This window comes from Mesoplodon bidens (genome assembly GCF_964165515.1).
Source record: "Mesoplodon bidens genome assembly, chromosome: 19".
Taxonomy (NCBI): Eukaryota; Metazoa; Chordata; class Mammalia; order Artiodactyla; family Ziphiidae; genus Mesoplodon; species Mesoplodon bidens.
In genome coordinates, this window is record NC_138179.1 from 49,332,323 (window position 1) to 49,344,486 (window position 12,164).

At 58.5% G+C, this 12,164-nt stretch overlaps 1 protein-coding gene across 1 annotated transcript; it reads left to right on the forward strand.

Annotated features, from left to right (window-relative positions):
* Window positions 1-3,241: 3,241 nt before the first annotated feature.
* C1QL1 (complement C1q like 1) lies at window positions 3,242-11,376 on the forward strand. The gene is made up of 2 exons (XM_081219354.1): window positions 3,242-4,074; window positions 10,150-11,376. Exons 1-2 carry the CDS (start codon window positions 3,478-3,480, stop codon window positions 10,327-10,329), a joined length of 777 nt encoding a protein of 258 aa, XP_081075480.1. The 5' UTR covers window positions 3,242-3,477; the 3' UTR covers window positions 10,330-11,376.
* Window positions 11,377-12,164: the final 788 nt, after the last annotated feature.

Here is a 12,164-nt window from a genome sequence, read left to right on the forward strand (position 1 = left end):
CTTCCTAAAGTCAGCCATGCATCAAAGAAGAGACTTACCCACTTTCTTGCACCCACCATACAGCATCTCAATGCCCAGTACCCCCTCCTCACCTCTGGAATGATGGGGACTGTAGGAGGGAGGGAGCTCTCACTCACAGTAAGGAAGGCAAAGCTGGACCTTCAGCCCCCAGCACTGGCAGTACCGCAGCTACAGATAGCACTGCCCTCCCTCCCTTCCCTGGGCTCACCTCTTTCCTTTTCTGAAAACCTGGGTCCCTGGGCTTGGCAGGTGGTTGAGGAAGAGGCCTGGGAGCCAGAACTCCTGGGTTCCTTTCTCATTCATCTAGTCTTGTCTCTGAACCCGGAAGCATAGGCCATTGTCCTCCTCTCCTATTGCCAAGCACAGCAATTTGTAGGAAAAAAAGGCAGGATGAGGAGATCCCATGCCCCGGGGTGGTGGAAGGGCCTTGCTGTGAAATAATTATATTAGCCATCCTTTACTTGGCGCCTAATAAGGGTCAGATACTGAGGCCAGCGCTTTGCTACCTTCATTATTACTCATTTAATGCTTATAACAACCCCTTTTCCAGAGGAGAACACCTGAGACGCTGCTGGTTAGTCGGTAGCCTAAAATCACCACCTGGGACTGGCATGCAGGTCTCTAACCCCGGAATCATCAGCGGCCAGGCTTTAGAGAACTTGGGGTGGATGGGGTAGGAGGGTTGGAGGTCCTCAGGTATTAAGCTGGGGAGACGCGCCCCCGTCCTAGACAGTACCGGCCCCCCAATCAGCCAGGCCCTCTTGTCCCGGGGAAGAGGGGCTCAGAGCGCCGCGGCGGAGGTCCCTCTCCCGCGGGGACCTGGGCGGGGCCGGCGAGCCTGGGGGAGGCGCGGAGCCGGTGGCCCAGGCTCACAGGCCAAGATGGCTGTTAATTAAAGTGCTGGCACCGGCTCCTCTCTGCAAAGTTTGAAGCCGTTATTTTCCACTCCAGCGAAGCGGGGAAAATCCGGCTGGGCTGACAGAGACGCCACACCGCACTAGGGGAACGGGCGCTCTTTCGGCTCGGGGGGCGGGCCGCCTTGCAGCGCCGAGCGCGCCCCTGGACGCCCCGGCGAGCGCCGGGCGTGCGTGCTCCCGCCCCTCCGCGGCCTCGGGCGACCAGCCGCAGTTTCCCCGGCGGATTCGGGAAGGACTCCGGATGACAGACGAGCCCCAGCGGCACAACGGAGGAGAGAGCCGTGTGCGCGCGAACTAGGGGGCGCGGGATTGTACAAATCATACGCCGACGACCGCGCACTTGTCCCTCGGGTCACCAGCCCTGTCGCTCTTGGGGGAGTCATACTGGGGAGACCGCCGTGGGGGACGGGAGGCCGGACTGACAGCCGAGAGTCGGGACTACTCTTCCCGAGCCTGGGGAGGTCTAGCTGTCCTCCTCCGCCTGCACGTAACGCCTTCCTCCCTCTAGGAAGTAAATGGTACCTAGAGACCCAACTGGGCGGCGGTTAGAAGAGCTTGGAGCCAGGCTGGCGGTTTGAATCCCGGCTCTATCGCTTATTAGTTGTGTGACTTTGGGCAAATCTCTTAACTTCACAGAGCCTCAGTTCTCCCTCTGTAAAATGAAAGTAATGATGGGCTTTACCTCTTTGGATTGCTGTGGAGATCTGGTGTGATGGCGTCTGTAAAGCAGTCAACACAGGGCCTGGCACATAGAAAACCCTGAATAAGTGCTATTGGTTGAATTTTTAGCTCCTTCCTTGGCGAGGGGATCACTCTAACACGGGCTCGGCGGTGCTTGAAAGGTTCTCTCTCACAGCCCCCACCCCCCGCCCCCGCCATCCTCCTGTTCTTTTCCTCCTCCCAGCTCAGGTGGGGTTAATCAACCTCAGCTTTGGGAGGGGTCCTCTCAGGAGAAAGGAGAAAGGCTGGAGGGTCATCCTTTAGCAGCAGCTCGTGGCCTCTGAATGTAGAGCCCTCCCGGGTAGGCTGGATAAAGGAGGGTGAGGAGAAGCAGTGGAGCAGCACAAACTGGGCCTCAAATAACGTGACAAATATTTTGATGGAAGCAGACGCCTTCTCGTTTAGGCAGCCTAAGCACTTTACTGCACTTGAGGAAGAGGAGTGCCTTATACAACCTGATGGGGAAAAGAGTTAGGAGCTCAGGAGGCTCGAGGTTGGGTAGGAGGGGACAGCTGAGGGACTGGGAGAGATCAACCCTCCTCATGGAGCCTCGGAGAGGGGGTCACCACCCAGGGATGTGTTTGTACTGTCAGAAGGGAGAAATTACCTGGGGTGCCCACTTTCTTAGGGCCCCGATTTCTGCCTTGCCTAAAAGCAGGGAGAAGGGAAGTGACCAGAGTAAGATGGAGGAGCCCCCGGCCCCATCCCCATCCCCAGGAAAAAGCAGCCTGACCTGGCCTGGAGCGCAGGCAGGAAGGAGAGGTAAGGAGGTGTGGGTAGAAGATCCTGCTCCTCCTGGGGAAAGGCGGTCCCGGGAACATCCAGGAGCCAAAAAGAGAGGAGGGAGCGGCAGCTGTTAGCACTCGGGATTCTGCTGGGCACCCTGACAGGCATCCCACCACCACCCCCATCTCCCGGACAGGTTGTCTGCGAGGCCTGAGGGCAGACTGGCCCCCTCCCCATCCTCCTGCCTTCCCCTCTTCTCCCCGCTCATAACCCTCTTCCTTGCCCTTCCTTCTTGCTCCCCGCTCCTTCCTCCTCTCAATCGCTCTTTGTCCCCTGAAGACCGGGGTGCCCTACCCCAGCCTCCGCCCCCTGCGGGCCGTGGACCCTCGTGCCTCCCTCTGTCTCTCTCGGCTTTCCTCGTAAGCGACCCTCGAGTCCTCTCCCTCCCAATCCCCCTCGGCGCTCTCTAGCTCTCCCTATGACCCTCTCTTCCATTCGCTTTTTCGTCCCTAGTCTTCCCTTCTCTATGCGAGCCTTTCCTATGTCTGAGACTCTAGCACCCTCTCCATTTCCGAGGCTCTGTCTCCCTCAGTCAGTCTCCCCTTTCCTCTCCCGGCTCCAGCCCTCTACTCCGCGGCCCCGCCCCGCGGCCCCGCCCCCCTTGGTGGGCGGAGCCCTACCGTCCGCGGCCCAATTAGGCGCCGGCCCAGCCCTCAGCCCCACCCCTCACGGGCGCAAAGCTGCGCTGAGCGGGTGGGGCTGGACAGGGCGGAGGGGGCGGTGGCTCGAGCGCGGGGAGGCTGGAGGAATCAGGCAGGAGGCGGCGGCCGCCGCGTTCAGTTCTGCCGCGCCGCGGGAGGGAAGCGCGAGGCAGGAGCAGGCGGCTGGGCTCGGCAGCGCATCCAGCGCAGCGCGGCGCCCCGGGCCCGGCCCCATGCCCTCAGCCCCGCCGGACCGCCCTTGAGCACGGGCGCCCTGCCCGCGCCCCCCGCCCGCCGGCACCATTGCCCCGACGGCGCGGCCTGGCGGCCCGGCGCTCCCCAGGCTCCGCGCCGGCCGGAAGACGCTCCTGGCAGCCGCCGCGGGCGTGGTGATGCTGCTGGTGCTGGTGGTGCTCATCCCCGTGCTGGTGAGCTCGGGCGGCCCGGATGGCCACTATGAGATGCTGGGCACCTGCCGCATGGTGTGCGACCCCTACCCCGCGCGGGGCCCCGGCGCCGGCGCTCGGCCCGACGGCGGCGACGCCCTGAGCGAGCAGAGCGGCGCGCCCCCGCCCTCCACGCTGGTGCAGGGCCCCCAGGGGAAGCCGGGACGCACAGGCAAGCCGGGCCCTCCCGGGCCCCCTGGGGACCCGGGTCCTCCGGGTCCTGTGGGGCCACCCGGGGAGAAGGGTGAGCCGGGCAAGACCGGCCCTCCCGGGCTGCCGGGCGCGGGGGGCAGCGGCGCCATCAGCACGGCCACCTATACCACGGTGCCGCGCGTGGCCTTCTACGCCGGCCTCAAGAACCCTCACGAGGGTTACGAGGTGCTCAAGTTCGACGACGTGGTCACCAACCTAGGCAACAACTACGACGCGACCAGCGGCAAGTTTACATGCAACATTCCCGGCACCTACTTTTTCACCTACCACGTCCTCATGCGCGGCGGCGACGGCACCAGTATGTGGGCGGACCTCTGCAAGAACGGCCAGGTGGGCCCGGCGGGGGCATGGGGCTGGCCTGGGGGCAGGGCATCCAGGGAACCCGGGGCCGAAGGGTACGGAAGGGCGCAGATGGAGCCCCTGGAGCGGCTTAGGCATTACAGGCGAGGATGGTCCAGGCTGGCTGGCACCCCTAACTCCTCGGTTCCTGGGCGCCAGCTCCAAGGCGAATGCCGCTGGGCACCTGCGGCATGGAAATGAGGGAGATAAATCCAATTAATAATCAGAGCGCAGGGCTCCCGGGCGCGCGGACTGGCCCTTGGGGGCTTGGCCCTTGGGAAACAGCATCTGAGAGCTGGGATTCTGGTTGGTACCAGCTGGCGATAAGGGGACGGATCAGGCTGGGCTCTGGGGAAAGGCAGCTTCGGCGCCCACGGGCGCCTGGGCGCACCGCTAGGCGCGCAAGCGGAGAAGGCGAGCTGTAGGAGATGTTTTGCGCACAAAGGCAAAGGGAGCCGAGCGCATAAAGCCTTAGCTGCAATACATCCCCCGCCCTAAGGAAGGGACCACTGCGCCGATCTGACACCCTTTGCAAAACCCGGGACTGCGCGGCCCCTTCCCACTGTGTCAGAGCTAACCGCACAAGAAGACGGTCGTGGTGGGGGGGAAAGTTTTTCCTCCTGAGGCAGGGCAAAGAGGTGGAAACTCCCCTCGTCTTTGCCTCCCAGCTGCAACTCCTGATTCCTGGGGTGTCGGGGGATCCTCTTCCTTCCCTATCCCCATCGGAGAGACCAGAGTGGCAGGCACCAAGCTCACGAGGTCTTTGGTACCTGGGACCGGCAATGCCTCCTGCTCTCCTTGGAACCGCTGCCCCGGGACCAATCTTGACCTAACCCTGCCCCAGGGTGACAGTTTTACCCAGCTCCCTTCGCTTTGATTCCCCCTCCCTTCTCAGTGCTCCCAGACCACGGTGGCCTGGGGCCCCTGGGGTAGTCAAGCAGAGCATCCTTGTGGAAGAAGGTGTCTGTGCCAAACAGAACTAAAGCTAGGCTGATGGGAGTTGGGAAGGAATCTCCTGCGACTGAGACCCAGGATCCTGCTGGAACCCCTCCCACTGCAGCACTACCCTGAGGCAGACCCTGGCTTGAGGGGTGGGGGAAAGGACAGGCCTGAGAGTCAGCAAAAAGCCTACCAGGTGCTTGTAAGTCTCCCCCCGCCCTCTCTGCCCTCTCTCCCATGCCTGCTGTCTCTGGTTTCTGCCTCTCCCCTGCCTCTTTCTCCTGTCTCTCCATCTCTTGTGCTGGCTTCTCCCCTGTGTCTACCAGTCCTATCTGTCTCTCCCTGGGTTTCTGGTCCCTCACGCCTGGGTTTAACCCCCCCTCTTTATTTCTTTGGTGTCTCTCTCCCACTTGTGTCTATCAGGCTTCCTGTGTCTCTCCTCTTTGTCCTTGGTTCTTGACCAAATGGGAGGCCCTAGTATCCAGTCAGGGCCATCTCTGCTGACAGCCCCACAATTCCCCTTATTAATCGCCGGTAAGGGATGCAACAATGTCACCTTCATTGATGGAATTTCTTCCTTTCCTAAAGAAAGTTTGGGCTGGCATGAAGTTGAGGTTTCAGGGGGCTGGGGGCCCAGCTTGCCTGAATAGGGAGGTGGTCACCAGGCCACCAGTGGGCCCTAGACCCTGAGCTACTTCAGGAGGGTGCCGCAGGGCCCCAGAGATGAGACAAGAGGAGGCCCCAAAGATGGTGTGTGCTTGGAGCAAGGACACTTGCTGCAGTCTCAGGGAGGTGAAACTGACCCAAAAGCCTCTTTTTACCCCCGGGGCAGGACATCGACAGAGCCTGACAAGGAGGTGGCACCACAGGCTGGTAGAAGAAATGAGGTGGCTTTAACCAGGGGTTTCAGAGACCCAGCATTTCAACAGTTACTCAGACCATTTCCTCCACACACATAAAAAAATCCAAGACAAGCAGTCGGGTGATAGGCCCTGGTCCTCCCCCACATCCTTTGTGACTTCTTCCAGATTGTCCAAGAGACTCCTTTAATCTCACTGGTCATTCTTTATATTAGTCTTGAGCCCCTACTAGGAGCCAGGTTTGGGGTTCCAGAGGTTCAGCCTGCTTGCCCTCCAGAACCTCGTGGTCTGTGCAGGGGAGACGGTAGTTAACACACAATAACACAGCCCAGCGATTATTGACTGGGGGGAGGATAGGGAGACCACCGGCACTCCTGTGTCCCCAGATGTGTCGGCTGGAGGGAGTGATTCAGTGGGGCCTGCCCCAGCTCAGACCAACCTGCTCGGGGGAGAGGAAGGTGAACCTGGGTCCCCAAGGTGAGGAGACACAACTAGGGAGAAAATGAAAAGGTCAAGTGTAGGGAAAGGCTGGCTCAGAGGTGGACATCCAAGTGAGCGGAGAAAACAATGATGGGGCTGGGCAATGGGTGGGACCAGAAGAGAGAAGCTTGCTCCTCCCACGCCTTCAAGTCCAGGGGTGACCCTGGGCTCTGTGCTTTTCCTTCCTGGCTTCCTGCCTTGCAGAGAGGCTTCCAGAATTTCCTCCAGAAGGCAGAGCTGCATCGGGGCCCTGGCCCTTCCCTGGGCAACATGGGGAGATGGGGCGTCACCACCTTCCTGCCTGGTGTTGAGACCCCCTCTCTGTCCTTGTGTGAGGCCCACCAGCCCCTCTACCTAGGGGTAGCTTTGAGTCACCACTGCACAGCCTGATGGCGCTAAGCCCGAGTCATTAGGACATGGGCACCTGAGGAGCCTGAGGAAGGGATTCTAGGTTGGGGCTGGTGCCCTGGGTGAGGTGAGCCCCCTGCAGCTCCCTATAAGACCCACAGTTCAGGGACTTCCCTGGCAGTCCAGTGGTTAAGACTCCATGCTTCCAGTGCAGAGGGCATTGGTTCGATCCCTGGTCCCTGGTCGGGGAACTGAGATCCCACATGCCAGGCGAGGATGTGAAATTGATAAATGGGGCTAGAGAAGAGGGTGCTGTGTGGGGACAGGCCAGGGCCTATGGGAAGGCAAGTATTACAGATGGGCAGGGGCTTGGACACCAGAGTTTGAGTGAGGTGAGAAGTGGTGGGGTGTGTAAATTGGGGACCATGGTATAAAGACCTAACTGGAGATCAGCCTCTCTGATGGGGGGAGAGGGGCCCCCTGCTGTCCTCTCTGGCCTCTAATGCCTTTCACAGCACAGAACCAGCGCATGGCATAGTAGGGACCCAGCAATGGTATGAAAGCACAAGTCCCCTGTGGACCAGGCTGGCTGCCTGTGGGAGCCATACCTGCACATCCCCAGCATTGCTCTGGGGGTAGGGGCACATTTCCTGGGTTCTCTGCCCCACCCCACCCCCACTCCAGGCCCCTAATCGGACCACTGCCTCAGTTTCCTTTATTGGCAGCCCTTGGAGAGGTGCTTCTATAGCGCCCCCTCCTGACAAGCCCCAGACTTGCTTTCCTGCTTCCAGGACAACCTCAAATCCCCACACTTCCCCTCGGCCCCCAGGAGGAGCTGGATGCCTCAACTGTTTCCAGTCTTGTGCAGAGAATCAGGACCCCTGGCTTCCATTCCTGGATCCCCCACTGTCTAAGGATGGAAGAGCATTAATTCTCCCTGCCTCCGTGGATAGTTAGAATAATCACAGCAACAATCATGGTGATGAATAAATAATAAACATAAGCATAACAGTTCTGATGCCTGTCATATCACCAGGAGATTCCTGATGACAGATGGCGGTATTCTAATGGAGTTGGCTATTAAGAAGCACACTGTCGGGCCTCCCTGGTGGCGCAGTGGTTGAGAGTCCGCCTGCCGATGCAGGGATACGGGTTCGTGCCCCGGTCCGGGAGGATCCCACATGCCGCGGAGCTGCTGGGCCCGTGAGCCATGGCCGCTGGGCCTGCGCATCCGGAGCCTGTGCTCTGCAACGGGAGAGGCCACAACAGTGAGAGGCCCGCGTACTGCAAAAAGAAAAAAAAAAAAAAAAAAAAAGAAGCACACTGTCTTAATGAGTTAAGGCTAAATTAATCTGGGTAATAAAAATAATTGTTATTAATAGTAATTTACTAGCAAAGATAATGAAATGCATGTGTAATAATAAATACTACCAGGATTAGGGCCCAGGGAACAATACAGGAGTTGGCTGCTTGCTTTCAGCTCTTTCCTAGTAGCTCAAAGCCCCATCGAGATTAAACATTTTTTCCTTCACTGTCAAAAAGCTTCTACACTGGTGGCAGTGGTGAGGCAGGATCTTCTCATCCATTTTCTAAACGGAGAAACTGAGCTCCTTGGCAGACGGCATCTCTCCCTCATTTGATTTTCCACCACCTTTAGCTGGACCAGGAGTTTTCCCAACTGAGTGCCCCAAACAATTCCCTCCCAGGTTGGGGAAGAAGAGCTTCAGGGGCGAGAAGGGGCTGAAAGGATCTGGGCTTTCAATGGCAGACTGACTGCATGCAAATATGTCGGGTCCTCCTGCTGCGGCATTGCTGCTGAGTCAGCAGCTTTGGCACAGCTGATCTCCAGTTCTGCCTTCCGTCCAGGAGGGAGGATGGGCCCCTCCCCTAATTTGGCTTGGCCCAGCCCTGACTGTCAGCTCTTGGGGGAGTTGCCTTCGGGGAAGGGGCAGGATGGAGAGGGGCTGTTGAGGAGCCTGGCTGAGAGAACCCCATTCAATGCACCCTCCCCCCAACACAAGCCAGAACTTGGAGATGGCTCCTCTCTTGCCATTCTCCACCCAGAATATCCTGGAGAGGCCCCAGATCAGATGGCTCAGGACTTGTGCTGGCCTCAGCGGTTGGAAAGGAATGACGGGAGGGAATTTGTCCACCACCCCACATCCTCAATATCTTATGATTATAGTCTGAGCCCCCTAAATGATGTGTCAGGCTTCAAATCCAAAGGCTGGGGCTTCCCTGGTGGCGCAGTGGTTGGGAGTCTGCCTGCCAATGCAGGGGACGTGGGTTTGGGCCCTGGTCCGGGAGGATCCCACATGCCGCAGAGCAACTAAGCCCGTGCGCCACAACTACTGAGCCCGTGTGCCACAGCTACTGAAGCCCACGTGCCTAGAGCCCGTGCTTTGCAGCAGGAGAGGCCACCACAATGAGAAGCCCACATGCAGCAATGAAGACCCAATGCAGTCAAAAATAAATAAATAAATTTATTTAAAAAAAAAAAATCCAAAGGCTGGCCCTCCCCTGCCCCATCGTCCTGCCTGTCCCGCCCCTCCTCCATCAAAACAAGGAGCAACAAAGATATCAGATCAGGCTGAGGATCACAGAGGGATATAAGGCTTGGCTCCCTTCTTCCCATCCACTTCCTTTCTACCACCGTGGGGTGATAACAGGAGAAGCCAGAAGTCCTCTTTGGGTGGGGGAATAGTCACAGGTATAGCTACAGCTCCTTGGAGGCGGGATGCAGGCCCAACATGAGCCTTGGGAAGGGAAGTAATTACCAGGCCTTCCATCTCACTGCTCTGGTGTGAAAGACTCCAGAATGGACTTCAGACAAGGCGTCCACAGAGCAGGTCCTGGTACTAGTGTGGTTGCTTACTAGTAGCCTGGCATTGATCCAGGCCCGAACCTATAAGGCCAAGGGGCGCCCTCCTGTCCATCCACTGACATAAGAACAGGTGGATGTGGCTGAGATGTAAGGCATCATTATCACAATAAGGCAGAGAGGAACCAATGGTGAGAGACGGGATGGCCCTCCATCCCTTGGGGGTCCAGAGAATTCCTCTCTGCAAGGAGGGAGTTCCAGGCTGGGGCATCCTGGAAACATTGTTGAAGTCAGACAGTGAGACTTAGGGGAGCTAAGGGGGCCGATTACACCTTGACCGCCAATTCAGACCCAGATTACACCTGCCCTAGAAATCCAAGGCTCCTCTGTAACCCCTTCCCAAAACACACAGTTATGACTGGACAGGGCAGTGGTGGGATGATGGGAGGAAAGCAGGCTGAGAGCCCTGATGGGGCTGGAGGTGGGGCTTTGGGGGCTTCCACAGGTAGCTGCCTTACCTCTGACGGTCCCCCTCCCTCCCCAACCCCACTTCTCTCCCTCCTCCTCCCTTACCCTCTCACACACACCCCTCTTCTCCTGCCCCCACCAACCCCGCAGGTGCGGGCCAGCGCCATTGCCCAGGACGCAGACCAGAACTACGACTACGCCAGCAACAGCGTGATCCTGCACCTGGACGCGGGCGACGAGGTCTTCATCAAGCTCGACGGAGGCAAAGCGCACGGCGGCAACAGCAACAAATACAGCACATTCTCCGGCTTCATCATCTACTCCGATTGAGCTCCTCGCGACCCCTCCCCTATCCCCCCGGAGGTCCCCTCCTGGCGGGGCAGAGGATGACCCGTCCCGCTACCCACACCCCCTCGCTGCCCGCCACGGCCGCCGGCTTCTCCCAGCTATGACGCCCCCGGCCTGCCCTCACCACTGTCGGGGCCGCAGCTAGCCCTCCCGCCGTCTCACCGCAGAGCCGGGTCCAGCGCGCCCCGTCCCGGTTCCCCGGGAGGCGGTGTCGACCGCCCCCGCCCCGGCCCGCACTGTATATTTGTACAGTAGGATTGTTTTTGCCCACCTGACCCACCAGCCCGCCCCAGCTGGGGGAGAGGTCTCGGCGGGGTCGCTCCCCGTGCTCGGATGCGCTGCCCACCCGCTCTGGGGTGGCGCTGCCTGGGGGAGCGGTGTATTGGGGGCTGGATGGCTTCCCAGCTACAGCCCGGTCCGGCTGCGCCCCGTCTGACCAAAGCTATAATAAAACACTTCCACCCCGCTGGCTTTCCGACTGTGCCCTGGAGAGGAGTTGCAGGAGGGTACCATGAACCCTGCCCTCCTCCAGGCTGGGAAGGGGTCTGCTGAAAGCTTCTCATGGATCCGTGGGGAGCCAGGCGCCAGAGCCAGAGCTGCTCCAGGAGGAGGTGGGCCGAGGGGCCCAATGCCCACCACAGCCCAAGTGGGCCTGGGCAGCTGGAATAGGAGGCAGCCCAGTTACATCATCATTTTCCAGTGTGGAAAAGCTCCATCTTTTCGACCTTGAAAGTGGCATCAGCATTCCAAAGGCACAGCAAGTTTTAAATTGGGAAACCCAGGTTCCGGTCCCAGTGCCACGGTGTAGAATCCTGGCCGTGTCACTCTTTTCTGACTCGGTTCTGGGTTAGTGACAGCAGTGACAGGAACAAGCTTTGCATTAAATGCTGGTTGACCCTGACCCAAGCACTTCACCCCTGGGCCTCAGTTTTCTCATTATAATATGTAGGTGAGGAGACCTAACCTACCTCACTTGACTGAGGATTAAAGAGGTATCATGTATATGCTCAATAAACACAGCTTTTATTATTTATGCATCACTTTAAAGTTTGTCAAAGGCTTTCACATATGTCATCTCACTTGAGTCTTCCAAGAGCCCTGGGAGGTTGGATGAGTAGATTTTATTCTTTTTCCAAAGAGGTTAAATAGCTTTTAAAATAGGACACAGGGACCTCCCTGGTGATGCAGTGGTTAAGGATCCACCTGCCAATGCAGGGGACACGGGTTCGAGCCCTGGTCCAGGAAGATATGCCGCATAGCAACTAAGCCTGTGTGCCACAACTACAGAGCCTGCACTCTAGAGCCCGTGAACCACAACTACTGAGCCCACGCAGCTAGAGCCCATGCTCCACAATAGGAGAGGCCACCACAATAGGAGAGGCCACCGCAATAAGAAGGCCACACACCTCAACGAACAGTAGCCCCTGCACGCTTCAACTAGAGAAAGCCCACTCACAGCAACGAAGACCGAACACAGCCAAAAGTAAATAAAATAAAATAAATAAATTTATTTTAAAAAAAAAAGGGGGCTTCCCTGGTGGCGCAGTGGTTGAGAGTCTGCCTGCCGATGCAGGGGACTCGGGTTCGTGCCCCGGTCCGGGAAGATCCCACATGCCGTGGAGCGGCTGGGCCCGTGAGCCATGGCCGCTGAGCCTGTGCGTCCGGAGCCTGTGCTCCGCAACGGGAGAGGCCACAACAGTGAGAGGCCCGCATACCACAAAAAAAAAAAAAAAAAAGGACACAGTCCCCAAGTTCTGTGATTGCACTTGAATCCAAGAAGCCCTTGCTCCCTGGAGACACACTAAATCTCCTTGCCT

What these genes read in the sequence shown, in the direction of transcription:
- C1QL1 (XM_081219354.1), top strand. Translation starts at nt 3,478, where the DNA reads ATGCTGCTGGTGCTGGTGGTGCTCATCCCCGTGCTGGTGAGCTCGGGC. An exon ending in ACCTCTGCAAGAACGGCCAG is followed by an intron (nt 4,075 to 10,149) that starts GTGGGCCCGGCG and finishes CCAACCCCGCAG; the next exon opens with GTGCGGGCCAGCGCCATTGC.